The 17720-nt window shown below is 31.9% G+C and overlaps 2 protein-coding genes across 2 annotated transcripts; both read right to left on the bottom strand.

Moving 5' to 3' along the window:
• Positions 1-62: 62 nt before the first annotated feature.
• Positions 63-1867, bottom strand: LOC140059372 (ectoderm-neural cortex protein 1-like). Its single transcript, XM_072105257.1, has one exon. The coding sequence runs from the start codon at positions 1857-1859 to the stop codon at positions 63-65; it is 1797 nt and encodes a 598-aa protein (XP_071961358.1). The 5' UTR covers positions 1860-1867.
• Positions 1868-8036: 6169 nt separating this feature from the next.
• LOC140058838 (uncharacterized) lies at positions 8037-17551 on the bottom strand. Its single transcript, XM_072104593.1, has 5 exons — positions 17388-17551; positions 14883-15364; positions 13122-13232; positions 8848-9090; positions 8037-8620 (listed from the first exon to the last, which is right to left on the bottom strand). Exons 1-5 carry the CDS (start codon positions 17389-17391, stop codon positions 8390-8392), a joined length of 1071 nt encoding a protein of 356 aa, XP_071960694.1. The 5' UTR covers positions 17392-17551; the 3' UTR covers positions 8037-8389.
• Positions 17552-17720: the final 169 nt, after the last annotated feature.

Genomic DNA, 17720 nt, shown 5'->3' with positions numbered 1-17720 from the left:
AAAACAAGATCTAGGAAAAAAGACGAAGAATTTCTTCAATGCGTTTAGTTTTAAAGCTCAAACTACGTTAAAACATCAATCCTAACTGGAACGCAAAAAAGGTCGTACAGCATGTGTTTATAACTAAGAGTTTTTCTTGCAATTTCTGTCCACTCGAACTCCTTTTCACCACCCTCCGCTTCATTAGCTACATAGATTCTCACTGAATCGAACCAATGCCGATTTGCAACAACTACGTGCAGTTTGCTATTCATAAATATTGGTAAACAAACGTGTCGCCATGAGTCCAAGTTGCCGAACTCTCTACTCGAAGACATCAGCGTCCAAGAATGAGACCTGGTGTCGTAAGAATAGACACCATCACTTGCTGTCAAGAAGATAGCTCGTCCTGAACACGCAGCCCCGTACATATGCCACATTCCCTTCTTTTTCGGAAGAGGTACACAACGGGTCCAACGTCGTATAGTTGTAGTATAAGATACATTCTCCTCCATACTGATCAGAAAAAGTTTATCGTTATTAGAAGTTATAACTATACTTTCATCGTGTCTAAATTTTACTGGAGGTCTTGGACAAACTGACCATTTATTGTGCCCCTTGTCTAATTGCCATAATCTTGCCTCGTTTGATGAAGATACACCAACTAGGAACACATTATTTCCAACAGACGACACGCGAAACGTCATAGGTGTATCTGCTGGTTTTGATGATTTCCTAACCGTTCCTGGAAAAGGTATATTTTTATGGCTTCCGGATACGGGATCGAGAAAGAAAATGCTGCCATCTGCCACAATTATCGTCTGCGTGCCTACAGACGTCACAGATTTCCAGTCATTCATCTTAGTCGGTTCTTTTGGGTCTAATTTGACCCAACGTCTCTCTCGGTTTCCGTCGCTGTTAAATAAAACGGCTTCTGAGTCGTTAATAAAAAGTTCCTCGCCTTCTTTTGGTTCTTTTAGAATTTTTGCCACAAGTAGTACTTCATTTGTGGTCGTAACTGGCTTTTTGGTTGCTGAAACCTTTCGAATTGATTTTGTTGGCTGTGTTTCTTCAATAGATCGTCTTTGCGCTACAGCTCCTGTCAAGAGTCGACGACAGTTTGCAACCTTTTCAAAAGCAACATAGGCAACGCTGGCAAGATGACGTTTGTTGATCATTGGAAGCTTCACAGATCTTATGATATCTGGAAGTTTAGTCTCACGTTCTTCTGGACAGTGGTTCTTCCAATTCACAACTGCAGAAAACATAGCATCTTCACTAACAGTCATTTCCTCTGATGACAACAGCCTCACCAGTTCATCTTTCGTCAGTTTCAGGAAACTCGACGTCTCAACAACATGACTGAAGTTATCGCAGATTTTTCTTAGTGACCTCTTCGATAACTCTTTTATTTGTCCCTTTGAACAGGAGTAGAAGTATATCTGAATGCAGTTATCTGTTGTTAAGATCCTCTTTGATATTTCTATTGAGCATCTGTCAACGATCGATTGTAATTTAAGCATTTCTGCAGCCTCCAGCAGATCAAAGATGTTTTCTTTAGCGATGTAGATTTTAGCTGAGTATATATACCCAATAAGTGCTTCAACCACGCTTGGATCAAGTCCTTTAAGATACAGTTTCTGAACTTTGTTTTCCAGCATATCACAGGTAAACATTGCTTTAAAGTAACTGCTGTTCATTGCCAATATAATCTTGTGACAGGATAACTCTTTAGCTCCCGTACAAATTATTACGTCTGCCAATAATGAAGATTTTCTGACTTCTTCAAACATGGAAAACACATCAACACCTCGTTTGTTTCTGTCATCTACTGGAATAATGAAGTTCTTTGTTGCATTTATAGGAATGATTCCTTCCATTTTGCTTGTTAATTATTCAATTCGAAGTTCACTTCATAACTGCTTATATCTATAAAAACGTATGAAAACAGTTATACGTAATACTTCAGTATAAAAACAATGATCCAATTCAATAATGTTAAGTTGTGATAGCAATACAATTTGGCCTATACTGACAATTTATCATTTTGTTGAAAAGGGTCTCGCACATTCTTTCACACTATAAAAACTGACAATAAGATTAACGTTTTTACGTAATAACTTCATAATTACGTAATAGCATATTTTAATCTTTAAATGTAAATCTGTTCTTTTACGATGTTATTGCCCCTTTTTTGTTGACTTTAGAGAGATGATGATTTATTGCATCTCTCTAAAGTCGACAATTTTTAATACTACTTCATCTGAGGGACTTCGAACGATGAAATTTTGGATTATTAAAATAAATAGAGTTTAATTGTTATACTGTAATTAATTATACTGTGTATTAATAGCCGACAATGAGTCGCACATAACCGGACAAGAAATAGGAACAGGTACTGATGTAATGCAGCTTTTACTTACTTTGAAATTAGTCTTGTTTATTTGAAGGTAGACTTCAATCCATTTGTCCGTCTATCTTGGTCTCCGGTGCTACAGTCTAAGCAATCACATTTAACTGAAGTTCTCAAACCAGGCATACCGCTTTTCTAGACAACTTTCCGCCAAATTTATCATAATTTCTAAGTTATTACAAAAAGTTTGTCAATTGAAGCATAGTTGGTAAGCAAGATACAAAGGACTTACCTACTGAAAGTAATTCTCATCCGGGGTTTGTACTATTTGTACGTATCTGCATCGTCGGATCTTTTGTAGATGTGGATAGAAGAGTAAGCTCAATATAAACACAACCCATACGTGTTTATCATATCATTGATCAAAATTGTTGTTTTTAATTTAATAAATGGCTCTGAGTCTTACGGTACTTTTGATTTCTTTAATTTATCCTTTCTATATTTGCTGACACTTTAGGTCCCGTTAAATCCCTGGTTAAGCTATAAAATATTAAGGCCAATTGAATGGTAGAGTAGTTACCGGTGCTATTTTAAAAGTAATATTGAACATTATTATTGTGGGGAAACAAATTATAGTGTTAGGACATTATTACTACAGTACCGGTACTATGATAAATGTATGAGAAACCAGTAGGCCTACACTGGTAGTATGGCTCTGGTTTTACATGGATATTATTATTCCTCAGGCTGAGGAAGTGAGCATGGTTATTTCGGTAAAATCCCCTTCGTCCATTGCATAAATGCATTCCTGCACCGTCCTCCACAGTACTAAGCGTTGCCTAATATTTCCAACTATTAATATACTTACCCATTACATTTGATAAGCCTTCTCACAACAGACTACCAATATATTCGGTTCAGTTTGACTAATAGTCCAAAGTTCTAAAGTGTATTTGTATTTCGAAATTCTGGTTTACAATAGATTTAATATCATTATTATTCTTTTTATGATGTTATGGTTATTGACACTACTGTATTACCTAGTTTATACTACCCGCAGATTTTGTTCTGGTGAAATCCATAAAACACGATAACAAGTTGCGGAATTGTGTGATATGTGTTTATAATTTCATATATTGTTTTCATCTATATCTATGCCTAATTTAGTCATGAATGAGTGGTTCCATCATCGATTGAACGCCCGCGTACATAAGACGCACATTTATTATCATAGTTTGAACGCGCGCGTACATAATTCGTACACTTATCATCATCGTTGAAAGCGTGCGTACAGATGCTGTCTGGTGGTTTAGTGTTGGCTTTCGTTAATTCAGGAATATCATACACATAGCGTCATATCTCATTTGGATATAGAACCACATTTTACTTTAACAAACGAACACATTAAATATACTTTTTACGCAACACATTTATTAAAATTGGGCAAACAAACTCCCGCCAAGTGTTGACGACTACCTACAAAAAAGCACTGGGAAGAAGGCGCCCTGTAAATAACCAGGACAGTCTATACAACATACATATCTGAACCACGTGATTTCACTGGCAGACTATTCTTAAGTTTTACAATATAATAATGGTTTTTCAAATGACTAGATACAAAAATAGCACATTAATATTTTCACAGTAATTTCTTACTATAAAACGAAAAATTAAATATTATTACAAAGAAATAGATTGGTTCCAATTTTGTACATAATAAAACAATTAACAAGGTTGAGTTAAAATAGTACTTTACAATATTAAATATAACTAATTAACAACTGATTTGTTTATGTGTCTGTGGTGAATCCACATATTTTATCACAATCCCACTCAATTTCTATAAATGGTTGGATACTGAAATGATCAATGACAGTATTGTGGCCAATTCAAAACCAGTATTGAGAACCTCTCCACAAAATTAATCATAAACCATATCAATAGGTGCTAAATAAATGATATCATGCAGATTCCAATAAAAAAGTCCAAATATATATTTAGCAACATACAAGTACTTAATTCATGCTATTATAAAAAATAATAAATAACATCAAACTATTCTGTTTCATGCATTATCCCTGCATTTAATAATGATACTAAACATTCTATAAATACTAAGTACTTAAAAGACTTACTAATGCAGAGTACTGTACTCAATCGAAAAACGCCCCTTTTTTAAATACCATGAGCTGTTTAGCTACACAAGCTAGGTATGATTGAGCAGGGAGATGTTCCCTGTATGTAAATCATTATTTGGACACAAGACCTATGTAATCCAAATTCCACATGTACTGTACTTGCCCCAGACAGTAGTTCGGGCAAGTATGGTAATTCAACAAGTCTTTGATATAATACTGATGACTAAAACAGATACTTATTGAACTACAAATTGAGAATGACGTACTGATGCGAATAAGTTCTGATTGAATAAGTACCAATCTTAATGAGGTAAATTTTGAATTTTTAAATAAGTTCCACGATAAGTTCCGACTTTTGATAAGCAGATACAGTGGATTAATCAGATGCATGTTAAAATTTGTCCCATTATGTCCCCATCTATGGTCCCATATTGTATAGTGATTTATTAGTATTAAATCATTTCTTATTCACAAGAGTATAATTTTTGTCTTTTTGTCTTAATGAATACAATACTGTATTACAGAGGTAAGCTCACCCTAAATACTCCTTGTATAAGCCCATCCTGGGATACAAGTCAACCCAAAAAAGTTCATGTTACTACACAGCCAAATCAATATGATGTACCAACCCATCAACTTTCCAACACTCCCCAAACCAGTCTCTTTTAAACATGACCCAATCTTGTATATAACAACATTATACTTATTGTGCTTTATATGAAGCAGTACACAATAGGTGCATTTACTGTAACCAAAAATGTATTCTAAATTAAAGCTTTTACTTGAATATTTAAATGAATACACAATCATTAAATTTTAAAGTATTTTACCATTTTAGAACAATTGGTAAATTGCACTTCATTAGTAGATGCAAATTTATTTTTTCCCACAAATTTATATTTAAGATGTATGCTTTTGGTAAATTCCTTAACATAACTATATTCAGGGTTTAAGTATATTAATTAATTAATGATATATTAATTAGCAATTAATCACTTAATGTTTATAATTTAAACAATTAAAAACTTACCAATGGTAATAAAATAAATCCAAATATTAAATATTAATTTTCCCTGAGCAATTTAAATAATGAGGAAACTGATCAAAAACTTAATACCAGATTATCTGAATTAAACATGGTTTTTTTTCTCTTAGCACATTTTTAGACACACTACAGAATACTTAAATTAACTACTTAAACTAAATACTGATACTATTTTCTGGGCCGACGTCTTTTATAAGCACCACCAAGTTATCCAATGATATGCAACAGTTATTTCGTTCATAAACATAAATACTTTCATGAGGGAAGCAATAACAAACATGCCAATCTATTCATCGTTCCCATTAAATGAAACTGGATGCATTTGCATTGAGCGCAGAAATCGATACAGTGATTTTACTGTACACCCAAGGCAAATGCGCCACGCTATGACTCAGTCAAACTAGCTTTTACAAAAAGGTATTTTACAATATTTCGACAACAAAAAAGTACCACAATAATACACGACACATTTACAAATGATTGTCTCTAAAATACAGATGATAAAACTAGGAAGGCAAGTTAATAGTAGTCTACAGTCTATAAATACATAATTACAGTTTGTGGAGAAATCAGTTCTCCATATTTGTCTTTTGGCCTTTATTTAATTTTTTTAAATGGACACAATTATAAAATTTTGTGGGTTAAAAAATAGAGGAAGACGATATTCATTATAGATATTACATGTCCTCATGTCCTGTATTAATTTGTAACAATGAAAGCAAAACAACTTTTACTCAAATGTTTATGATTTGTTTAAATTTAAAATAGAATTTTCTATACCATTTTAACCGTTCATCTTGTTCATTTAACAATTTGGTACCAACTTTTTTTTGGCGAAAATGAATAGCTCACGAATTATAACACTACGCAAACATAATATAGATACAGTAGTGAATGATTAAGTTGATCAAAAATCAAAACATTTCCAGATTGTCATGTAAATTCATAAATAATAAGTTCAAATAGAGTTGCTTCACATGTTTTTACTGTGCTTCACATAAGAATAAATCCAAAAAAAAGGAAACAACAGCATGATGCATGTTACTAAAATGAATATGCTTCAAAATCAATCAATAAACAAATAGATTATTATTAGACATAATATTTATGATTTGTCTCATGAATTTATGTAATAAAACATGTTTTTTGACAGGATTAAAATAAATTTAAAACTGCAAGTTTCAAAATGCAAGAATTATCGTAAACAAATTTCAACAACCTTGTCAGTATACTAAGTGCCAATTCATATTTTTTTTAATCCAATTTTTTATTTTATGTTGTCTAAATATCCAGTTACTAAAATACATTCTGTTTTCAATGTATGCTATATTAATTTTGACATCTGATAAAATAAATTTACATGTGCATGCCAAAAGTTATTTAAGCAAAAGAAATAACAACAGGCAGTCAGAATTTAAATAACAACCAGGAAATATAATGTGTCAAAATAAAACTTTATAACTTATGTTATAGTAGTACGATTTTTTTTTTTAAATGAGAGTAAAAATTGAGATTGTACAATTAGTACAATTATTCAAAACCAATCAAATCATTAACCCAACAAATACCAAATTCCTTAGTACAATTTGTCAGGCAGGCATAAAGTGCTGTCTATCAGTAAACCTGAATTGTAGTCAAAATTTGTATAGTACATATTAAAAGTTGTTTTGAATTAAATGATGCACACTTTAATTGATCAATGTAAGGTGAGCAACTTTGTATAAAATGTGTAGGCCTCATGTTCAGGGCCTGAATAAAATACATACATCTAAGCATGGATGTACTACAGTATCTAAAAAACATTTTAATAAAAACATAATATATACAATTAATTTAATTGAATATGTTTAAGTACAGACTTTTTCTGTATACTTTATTTGTTATCGCAAGGTGTATATTGATTTGAGACCTCACTGTTAGTGTAAGACAGTTTAATAAACACCTGAGAGAACTGATAAGTATAAGAATACATTTAACTACTGATTTATGTGATAAACTTAACTAAAATCATTAAAATAATAAATACTATTACAATATGAGCACATATTTGAAGCAATTTGTTGGTTTAAAATTCTGAATCAACTTAATTGATTTGTTTTTGGACAATTATCTAACTACCCTGAGATTTCTATGAATGTACTTGTTTGGAAACTATTTTTTATTTCATAACCTGGACAAAAATGAGCGGTTATATCCACTCCATTTTTTAATTGTCTAAAAAACTGTTTTTATCACGACAACCCGTTTTAAAATTTAATTGTGATAATACTAAAATTTCTACAGAACGAATAAAAATTAATCATTACGCAAAACTGATTATCGAAGGTTATTTCAGATTAAGTACAACAAACTTTTTCTACTAAAACTTCATATCAATATTACTGTGTTCTTTTTGTAAACAATTATTTTAATTATACATTATTTGCTTTGGATACAAAACACATGTAACTTTATCACCCTCCCCTCCCCCCCCCCCCCCCCAAACCATAATAGACAAAATTATTTGTATTTGTATCTTCCATTCCATCATGGAAAATATTAATTAAAAATATCTTATTTTATATTTATACTTTAGAAAATTGTATTCCAACCTTGGAAATGCCATCTTGTTCAGAAATTACAATATGTTCTGTTATTGTACAATTGTCAAACTTTATGGACATTTTTTAAGAAACTGTACAGAAAAGTAAATCTCTCACACACACTATTCATATATATAGAACTCTCCACTCAAGGGTCCCACATTAGTAGAAAATCAACACCATATATGGTTTAAAATTCATACATGGTCAAGCACACTCCAAATATGGGGTATGATACCATATTTAGATAACTATACCTACTGACTAAATGGTGCTTTTATTGTTTTTGTACTCATTCCTCTCCGTCGTCTTCATCTTCTTCAAGATCATCTTCATCTTCCTCCTCGAACTCTTCCTCATCCACCGCCATATTTGAATGGTTCGCCCCAGAGTTTCCCATCATTTGTCCCATCAGATGTTGCTGTTGTTGTTGCTGTTGTTGTTGCTGCTGTTGTTGCTGCTGTTGTTGTTGTTGCATTTGGGTTGGAGGGGTGGCTGCTGCTGTTGTAGCCTCCATGGCTTTCTACAGTTAACAAACAAGAAGTTACATCAATTATTTCACATGCAAAGTTTCTTTCATTTGAGAGTTTGATCTGAATGACCATCTAAAATACACTTATCTTTTTCTTTTATGACAAATGGGTTGTCAGTGATCGAACAATATTAACAGCAGAATCAAACATATTATTACCTATTTTTACATCAATGTTTCAAAATAATTATGTAACAAGGAATGTGAAACATATATACCTTTTGTCTGTATACTTCCATAGCCTCTTGATACTTCTTGTACTGTACAGCAACCCGTTCCATGTAGGGTCGTTTCTGCTCATCTGTAAGCTGGTTCCACTGCTCTCCACAGAGTTCTGTTACTCTTTTGCCTTTCACAGTCTTTCCCTTCATCTCCTTACGGAAGTCTTCAAGGAAGTAAAAGTAAGCCGTTGGTGGCTTCTTTGGCTTATCTGGGTCACGTTCCTTTTTGTAAACAGACATCTGAGAGAGAGAAAACAAAATGTTTTCAAGATGCTAATTTTAAATTATGTATGGTTGGCTTATGTATTTATATGGCCTTTACATCTGATAAATATAAAAAATGATCTTATATTTGAAGGTTTGCATGGCGACATCAATATATTGATAAACCTGTAATGTGCGGTACACCACATATGTAGTGGAGTTTCTTTACGTTTCCATCAATGTACTTTATATCCTCACTCCTGAGGAAACTCAACAGTTCTTTTCAGAACTACAAACTGTATATGGTGTACCACAAACTATTATCAACAATAATTATCTTCCTTGTATGACATCATCAAGTGGAGTAAGTCCATTGATTTATTGTAACTGAACGTCACAATAATTAACATCAACATCCCTATAATCTGTGTTTCCATATTTATTTTTTTCTGATTATAACATTATTCATCGCGTTTCATTTTCTCCTTCACTTTTGTTTAAGATTCTTATGTACATACTACTGATAGTAGCGTTACAAAATGTCAAACTCGTTAATACTGATCCATCAGTAGTTTACCCTTGCTTCCTGTAATCACGGCAAACGTTACTTTATTTTAATACTCTTTACTAACTTCATATCATAATACAAAAAAAACTAGCAATAGACAGATGATGGTAATAAATCATGATTACTCAAATGTCTTTAACAGAGTCATGTCTTCTAATAATTGGATATGAGCAAATTGTTAACAAATTATTCATGTTTCTATGCTGTGTTCTAGCTATTATGTTGTTTCATGCATCTAGAATTCCTCGTATCAAATTTCTTCATGTTTAAGACTTATTTGGGTATCAATGATTCACTATATTTTGAGTTTCTTTTAAAGAAACGTTTAAACTTTTCATGGATGTTATTTTCAAAATGTGAAATTCAATTTTCAAAAATGAGAAACTATTGGTGATGCCACGAAAAATGAGTTTATGCTAAGCCTCATTCAAAAATTAATCCCCCCATTGCGATTACAGTAAAATGGAAGTTTAATTCCCTCAAATGTAACCCAGCTTTGTTTCCGCAACTTTTATAATTAATCTTAACGAATAAATATAGCGCAAACGTAACTCAAATACAAAAACATCAGAACATAAATTTAAATGGAACAAAACACGGTTTATTCGACCAAACTAGAATAAAATAAAAATAAAACAAAAGAGAACGGAAAGTATGACTTATCTAAGGCGCCGATAAGGTTATTCAAGATAAGGTAGCTACCGCTTCCAACGGCAACCTTGACCTCCGTCTTGCGTTTTTTGCCTTACGGTAGATGAATACAGTTGATTTATATAGCAGTCTACACAGATAATTTCGGTGTCCGAGAACCAGTGGTTCTTCGGTAGCCTATACAATATACAGTATAATAATACAGTATACTGTCTAAAATAGTTTAACATTGAATGTACCATAAGTACATTATCAGCCTTACATGGCAAGAGTCATAAAACGACTTTATAATGGCAATCGTTGTCTCAAAAATAACATAATGAAAAAGGAAAATGAAAACATTGTCTTAAAGAACAATAAATAAGTAAAAGAGGAAAATAACAATTTGCTGATCTATACAATGCCTATATGATATACAGTAATAGGTCTATCTTGAGCCTGCTTACCCTAACAGTAACAGATCAATCATGGAAACATTCCATTTATAAAAATAGGTTTAAACATAATTAATAATAATGTCACGTTAAGTTATATACTATACTGTAACGACTTCCATTAAAACAGCATTAACTGTAAATAATAACAACAGTAATATACTTATAATCCCAATAATGAACTTTAAATATAGAACAAAGTAAATTGGTGTTCAAACACTCACCTATACAAAGAGCCAATATTCAAAATAAAACGAACAGTCTCCAATATGTACAATACAGTCGATCAAATATAGTTTTTTTAGTGCAATATGCCAAACTAGCACAAACTTCCAATCAACGCGAACTTTAAAACTTAGTTCGGTAATGTAATTATACTGTATACTGTATAGCTTTAAATAAAGTCATATATTTTAATTTGTAACACTTAGAAATGACCAGCACTTCAGATGGCATAATCAGGAAAAGAGAATGAAGCATGGGAACATACCCTAATATTGGCCCAGTCACCTGACCAAGGCTAATCCCATTGGTCAATCCATGTTGCTGGAGAAAAAGCAAAGGGTAAACTGGCCCTTATTGGTCAGTGTCTATAGAAAAAACAGAAAGCTCTCATGCATTACCACATAGTTTATGACACAATGACATAAACAGCAAAGGAAGTTCTAGCCAAAAGATAAACAACTAATTAAAACTTGGGCTCAACAACAAAGAAAGGATTAAAAGATTAAAAAATCTAATAAGGAAAACATGGTAAACCATGGCAGGGTTACACATAAATAATAGAGAAATGAAAAAATAACAAAACTATTTAACTGTTCTGATTTCTCCATGGAATAATGTAGAATACACTGTACGGATGCAAGATAACAAAACCTGTACAGTAGTCTGAAATGACTTTATTTCTTCTTTACAAATAATATTGGCACTGCGGATTCTGTAAAACAAGCAGTGATTGGGATTGCAGCAGTACACAAAGAAAGCTAAAACACTTTCTTAGATTTCTTTAAACAGACAGAATTGAATAAATGAAGTAGTTACACTATTGTTTAACTAAACTAATCACTTTTAAACATTTTTTTTGCAATACGATTACGTAAAATAATAATCAATCTTTGAAAATGGAATACACAGTCCACAATATGTGTAATCATGTGTATTCAATTATATAAAAGTTGAGAGTTCCACAAGGTTTTAAAAACAAGAACAGAATTTGGAAACACTAAAGCAAAATGTACATTGACATCCGTAAGTAAAATAATAAAACACTTTGAGCAGGTGGCTTTGTAAAGGAAATTAAATATCAGGTGGTATAATAAATGAAAGGCATTAGTCTGTGTATAATGGCAAATGTAGAAAGAATATTAATACAGTAAGTATATAGAGCCGTGAGTCATATTGTGATAACCAATCTTCTAAAATTAATAGGCTTTTGCACTATGTGGTTGCCTGATGTTATTTCATAAGACAGTTTAAGGACAAGGACCTTTTTATCATGGGGAGAACAAAACTAAGTTCATATTAAAGTTAACAGGGTGTTACCCTTTATTTAATACAGGGCTGAATATTTTCCTATCACTATCAGGGATACTGTACAAACAAGGAGATCTTTAAACACTCTATACCAGGACTTCTTCATGGCTTTGGTACTACACTACTGCAAGATTGTCTCACCCACTTACAATACTGCCAATTTATTTATTTTTCTCTGTTCTGGGTTGACCAACTAGCATAGGTGTTTAGCACCTGTTTGGTCTCTCCGTGCCTCCTTTTATAATTGTTTTGTCTTCTTTTTTTATCATGTATATGGCAGAAATTGAATAAATTAAAAAAAATTAAACAGCCTTTGAAAACTTTTAAGTTTGAATGCACACTTATACTGTTGTATGGGAGACCAATTTCCATTAAATTGTGTATTGATAATTTTTAAAAGAGTTTGTTTACCCACTGTTTTAATAACCACAAATAATATTTATTATTGACGCTTACCACCACTAGAAAGGCAACCAATTGATTAAGCCTTGTGGCTTACAGTAACCCCATTATTATATTAATAATGAGACTAGAATTATTCCTTATGCCCAACATGTAAATGTCGTCATTTGTACTCGGCTGCATAAATGATAAATAGCTAACGGTATATGGATAATAATTGCAAATTGTGATGTGTATGTAAGAATGCTTAATTGTACAGCATTCTTAAGTGTATCATTGACATATTTGTGATTCAATCGGCCAATCAGATGACGCATGTCAATATAACATGTTTTGACCAAGAAAAAATGGGAATACTGTAGAAAAGTCTGTGTTACTACAAAGGAACAAATATCAACTCCAACAATCAGGCCACATAAATATTATACATAAAGCAAGCCCATGGGCTTTCTCTTGAGATTTTACAGTATTATAGTTACCTCAGCTTCGTATCGTTCTCTGTCCTTGCGAGCTAGTTTCTGGAAAGGTTCTTTCTCGTCTATTGACATCGCCTGCCATGCCGCTCCACACGCTTTTGTGATTTCGCTGGCCTAAAAAAAGATCACAAAAATATCAACTTTGGAAGGAACGACTAAATTTAGTTAAAACCTTAAATTCTACTATTGTTATATCCTATTATTCCAAATTCTAATTTGAACAGCTGGAAATAATATAATACCATAAAAAAAACTATTAACAATAATGTAATTTCCATTATTGTCTAACAAATTATTTTGTTAACTTTCACTTCATTTGTACTGGAAAGAACAAAAACCTTTTTATTTTATCTGTAGGATGTAAACAGTATTTTTTAATCTATAAAATTGTTTATTTATTGAAATTTGTAAAGCACTTATTGTCGCTTGAAGTGCCATAAAGTCTAATATGAGAAAGTTGGGCAAACAATAAGTCAGGCATGAGGGAATTTAATGTTCCTCTGATTATTCAGTCCCAGGACTACTGTTATAGGTTGTTCTTTCCTGGGGCTGGAACTTTATTTCAGTAAAAAAAAGATAACAAGGGTGTAAACAATGTTTTAAAAAGTTATCCCAGGCCAAATGGCCAATTTTCTACTGTATGGTATAAGGTAGAAACTCACCACAAAATAATAATACTGTTGTAATAGAAGACATGCTGAGATAGAATTTATGAAATGTTAGTTTTATTATTAATATGCGCTGTAGAATCAGCATGTATCATTGCCATGTCATATTATAATTTAAAATCAATTTAAATGTACATATCTGGATAAAGGATTACATGTTAGTGTTATACAGTACAGTGCATCAAAGGTGTATTAAATTATTTGCTTTTTCAATCATTTTAAAATATTACTTTCATTGCAAATTATGAAATGATGGCCAAGTACAGTAAAATAATTATACTTAAAATCCTATCTTTTTAGAATTTCTCCTTACAACTAATTTGTGGACATCTTATGTCTTGCTAAATAGAAAAATGTTATTAAAAAAACATTATTGTTGTCAACATAGATACAACATTTGAGATAATGTTAAACATTTCTCACATCATTTAAATTGTAATACTATAATGTTGCAAACCCTTAATTCATAATTGGGAAAATGCTGCATTATGTTTAGTGACCTTTGACATTCACAAACCTATGCATTTGATTCTTAATTTCCTTTTGTGTGTAATAATATAGGTTTTAAGAACAAACATCCTGCGATTAGTGTTTAACATTGTCTTTGAATGACGAGAGTAAATAATCAGTAAAGATTTTATCTTTGGGGATTTGGTTTAGATAGACTATAGTATTCAGCTTTTTCTAAGGGTACAGAAGACATGATTAATATTATTACTTTCTAAACTAAATGACAGAAACAAATGTCATTGTCAGTAAATATTAATTTTTATACTGTACTGTATACAATGTTTTATTTTGTTACACAACAGAATAATATTCATAGTACTGTACAATACTGTAGCTCTATAGATTTTGCAATGCAGCATGAACAGAAAGAAGTGTTTTGTATAGAAGCAGTATCAAGTTGCTACACCTGTACAATACTGTACAATATCTACTGTACATTAAAAACACTACAATACAGTATTTTGTTTTCATAGTAATAGTAATACTCTAGGTGATTCCTATCTTATGTACTGTTCTGTGGCACTCTATTAAGTTACCATTGTTTAACCATGGGTACAATAAAATTTCAATACGTTTGATACTGTACCTTCGATATGTGGTCTGCGTCTTTATTGTAATTTTTTCTAAAATAATCAAGAAAATAAAAATATCCAGTCTTGGCTCGTTTGATGTGTGCTCCAGGACGGTTACGTTTTCGTCTCTTCTTCTTGTCTTCGTTGGGCTTTCGGCCACGCTTTGGTTTCGTTGTTAAGTCTAAACATAAATATGCAGCGTCCATTCTGCTTGGGTCCATTCTGCTTGGATCCATTCTGCTTGGATCCATTCTGTTAGGATCCATTCTGCTTGGGTCCATTCTGTTAGGGTCCATTCTGTTAGGATCCATTCTGTTAGGGTCCATTCTGTTTGGGTCCATTCTGTTTGGGTCCATTCTGTTTGGGTCCATTCTGTTAGGATCCATTCTGGTAGGGTCCATCCTGTTTGGATCCATTCTAGGGTCCATCCTGTTTGGATCCATTCTAGGGTCCATTCTGTTCGGATCCATTCTAGGGTCCATTTGCATTCTATGGTCTAGTGATATAAGTAAATGTTTGAAATGAAACAAGATGAAGTGCAGAATTTTTAGACCAGTTTACACTTACATTTCAAATGCTTAAGTAACAAAACGGATAGTACTACTCTGGGACATCTAAAACTGTAAATTGCGGATACTGTTATAAATTACAAGAAGTTGTATGTGATACCGTATTTAGCTAACCGGCAATCATACTGGAAACATACATTACAGTAGTAAAAAAATAGAACAAAAAAACACTCAGCTTATCCCCTTTTTTTGCCCGATTTGTACACTTTCTTACAGGTTAAAGTCAATCTATATCAGTGTACAGATAATGCTTAATGATTTCCTTCAGTCTCATTAAAACAGGTTAAGATCTCGGCTGATAAATCCTGAATTAACAAGTAAATGTAATACGCTAGCAGTAATTTAGGCACGCTGATAGTATAACTGACCTTTTCACAGTGCAAACTGACTAATAAGCTGTTTCACAATAACAGATTTTAGTGTACATAATTTCTGCATGTCATTCAAATCATTACTGCAACACGACAAGTTTATCGTTTGCATAACGTATCATAATTCTATATAAAGCTTCACAAAGCTTGTTTATCAAGCTGAATGTAGAAACAAAATATGGTTCACTATGTAGTGTACTGCCTTAAAAATAGAAAAACGGCCAGGAAAACTCTCTTTTTTTGTGGGTGGAAAGCGCTTTAAAGGAACTTATTAATTACTGTATATGTTATATTTAAAAAAATATAATTTCTTGGATGGTGCAGAATCTATTTCCATCACGAAATGGACTAAAAATATTTTGCTTGTTTTAACAAAAACAATGAAGGCACAATATTTATAATTACAACAAAAATCAATAAATAAAGATAAAACATGATTGAAAACAGTATACTGTATACTGACAAGTAATACTGTAGTTTTTCCTCTTTCAATTTCTTGTAAATGTTCAAAACAATAATTGTAATGATAAATAGAGTATTGTACCAAACTATTTTTAAATAAGTGTATTTTCATTTCTGTTACTGAAATACAAAAGATACGAAAGAAACATATTGTTCCAGAGTATATGTACATCCATTCCTCTACAACAATAACACAATATATTAATTATTATCTATCTAAAAAATCTGACTCATCTTTAAAAAAAATTAAATAATATTATATATATATACCAAAATAAAACTGGGTTTCAAAATTAAAATCAGATTAATTTATTTTACTACAACTTTTTCATGACATAATTATTATTACAGGATGTAAAAAAAACTACAGTAGTTGACAGTTTCCATGGCATTATTGACAGATAAAATTACTTGGTGGTTCTCTGGTTATTGTGGTTAAAATTTAATATTTTTTTATCATTTTTATAAAACCAAAATGATGTTATGAATGAAAGAACAATAAAAGCCACAATAAAAGCAATGCTGAACTGTCGAACGCATCTCGAATCTGTCAAACTAAATTCATCTAAATTTATATATAAAACTCAAGATAAAAAGTAATCAAACTGCAGATGATAAGATGTGATGTTTTATTTTGTATTTCCCGAAATATATATAAAATAAAGCACGTTAAATATCACTTTTAATATCAAAAATTGACAGCGATCGGCCGTAAAAAACAGAGAGCGACAGAGCGGCGAGCGCTTTTCAATAACCTACATAGACCACATTACCGCACACAACACACGCATTGGGAACAAAGAAAATAAAGGCCAAGCGATAATATAAGGCTAAGCGAAGCTGAACGCCCAGAACAAATAAACTAAAAGGAATGGTAACTTTTCGATACTTTTCAAAGTGTACGCTAAAATAAACTACACAAAAATCATCTATATATATTTAAGTTTGTATAAGACATGTACTTTAATAAATAAAACGTCGGAAACAATAAATTTAACCCATTTTGTTAAAGTATATTTCCAAGAATTGAGTCAAAGAAAATAAAAGGACGCGTTCTCTTATTAAAACATGAATACGAAATGACCCACGTGAAGTTTTTCTAAGAAGCTAAACTCACCCATAGTGACTTGAAAATAGATAGATGAGGCACAGGAAAATGTAGCCGTTCCCTTCAAACGGCTTTAGGATGTATATGACCCGTTTCCAAGCCTAGATAAACTGAAAAACTTGGCAAAATTTCTCCAGGTAAGCTGCGAGGTCGAAAGATCAAGCCTGCCAAACAAAAATACAACACAATCCACTTCCGGCGATGAGGAAAGTGGCGCCCTCAAGTAATGTACTCCAAATTAAGACTTGTCAAATATTTTAAATAAAAATAATAATAATCCTTTATTATTACATAAAAATTATTCTAGAGAAAGTATAACGGACTTGTTTTACAAACCACTTT

The sequence above is a fragment of the Antedon mediterranea genome, chromosome 9, assembly GCF_964355755.1.
Source record: "Antedon mediterranea chromosome 9, ecAntMedi1.1, whole genome shotgun sequence".
NCBI lineage: Eukaryota > Metazoa > Echinodermata > Crinoidea > Comatulida > Antedonidae > Antedon > Antedon mediterranea.
This window is presented reverse-complemented; position numbering and strand designations above follow the sequence as displayed.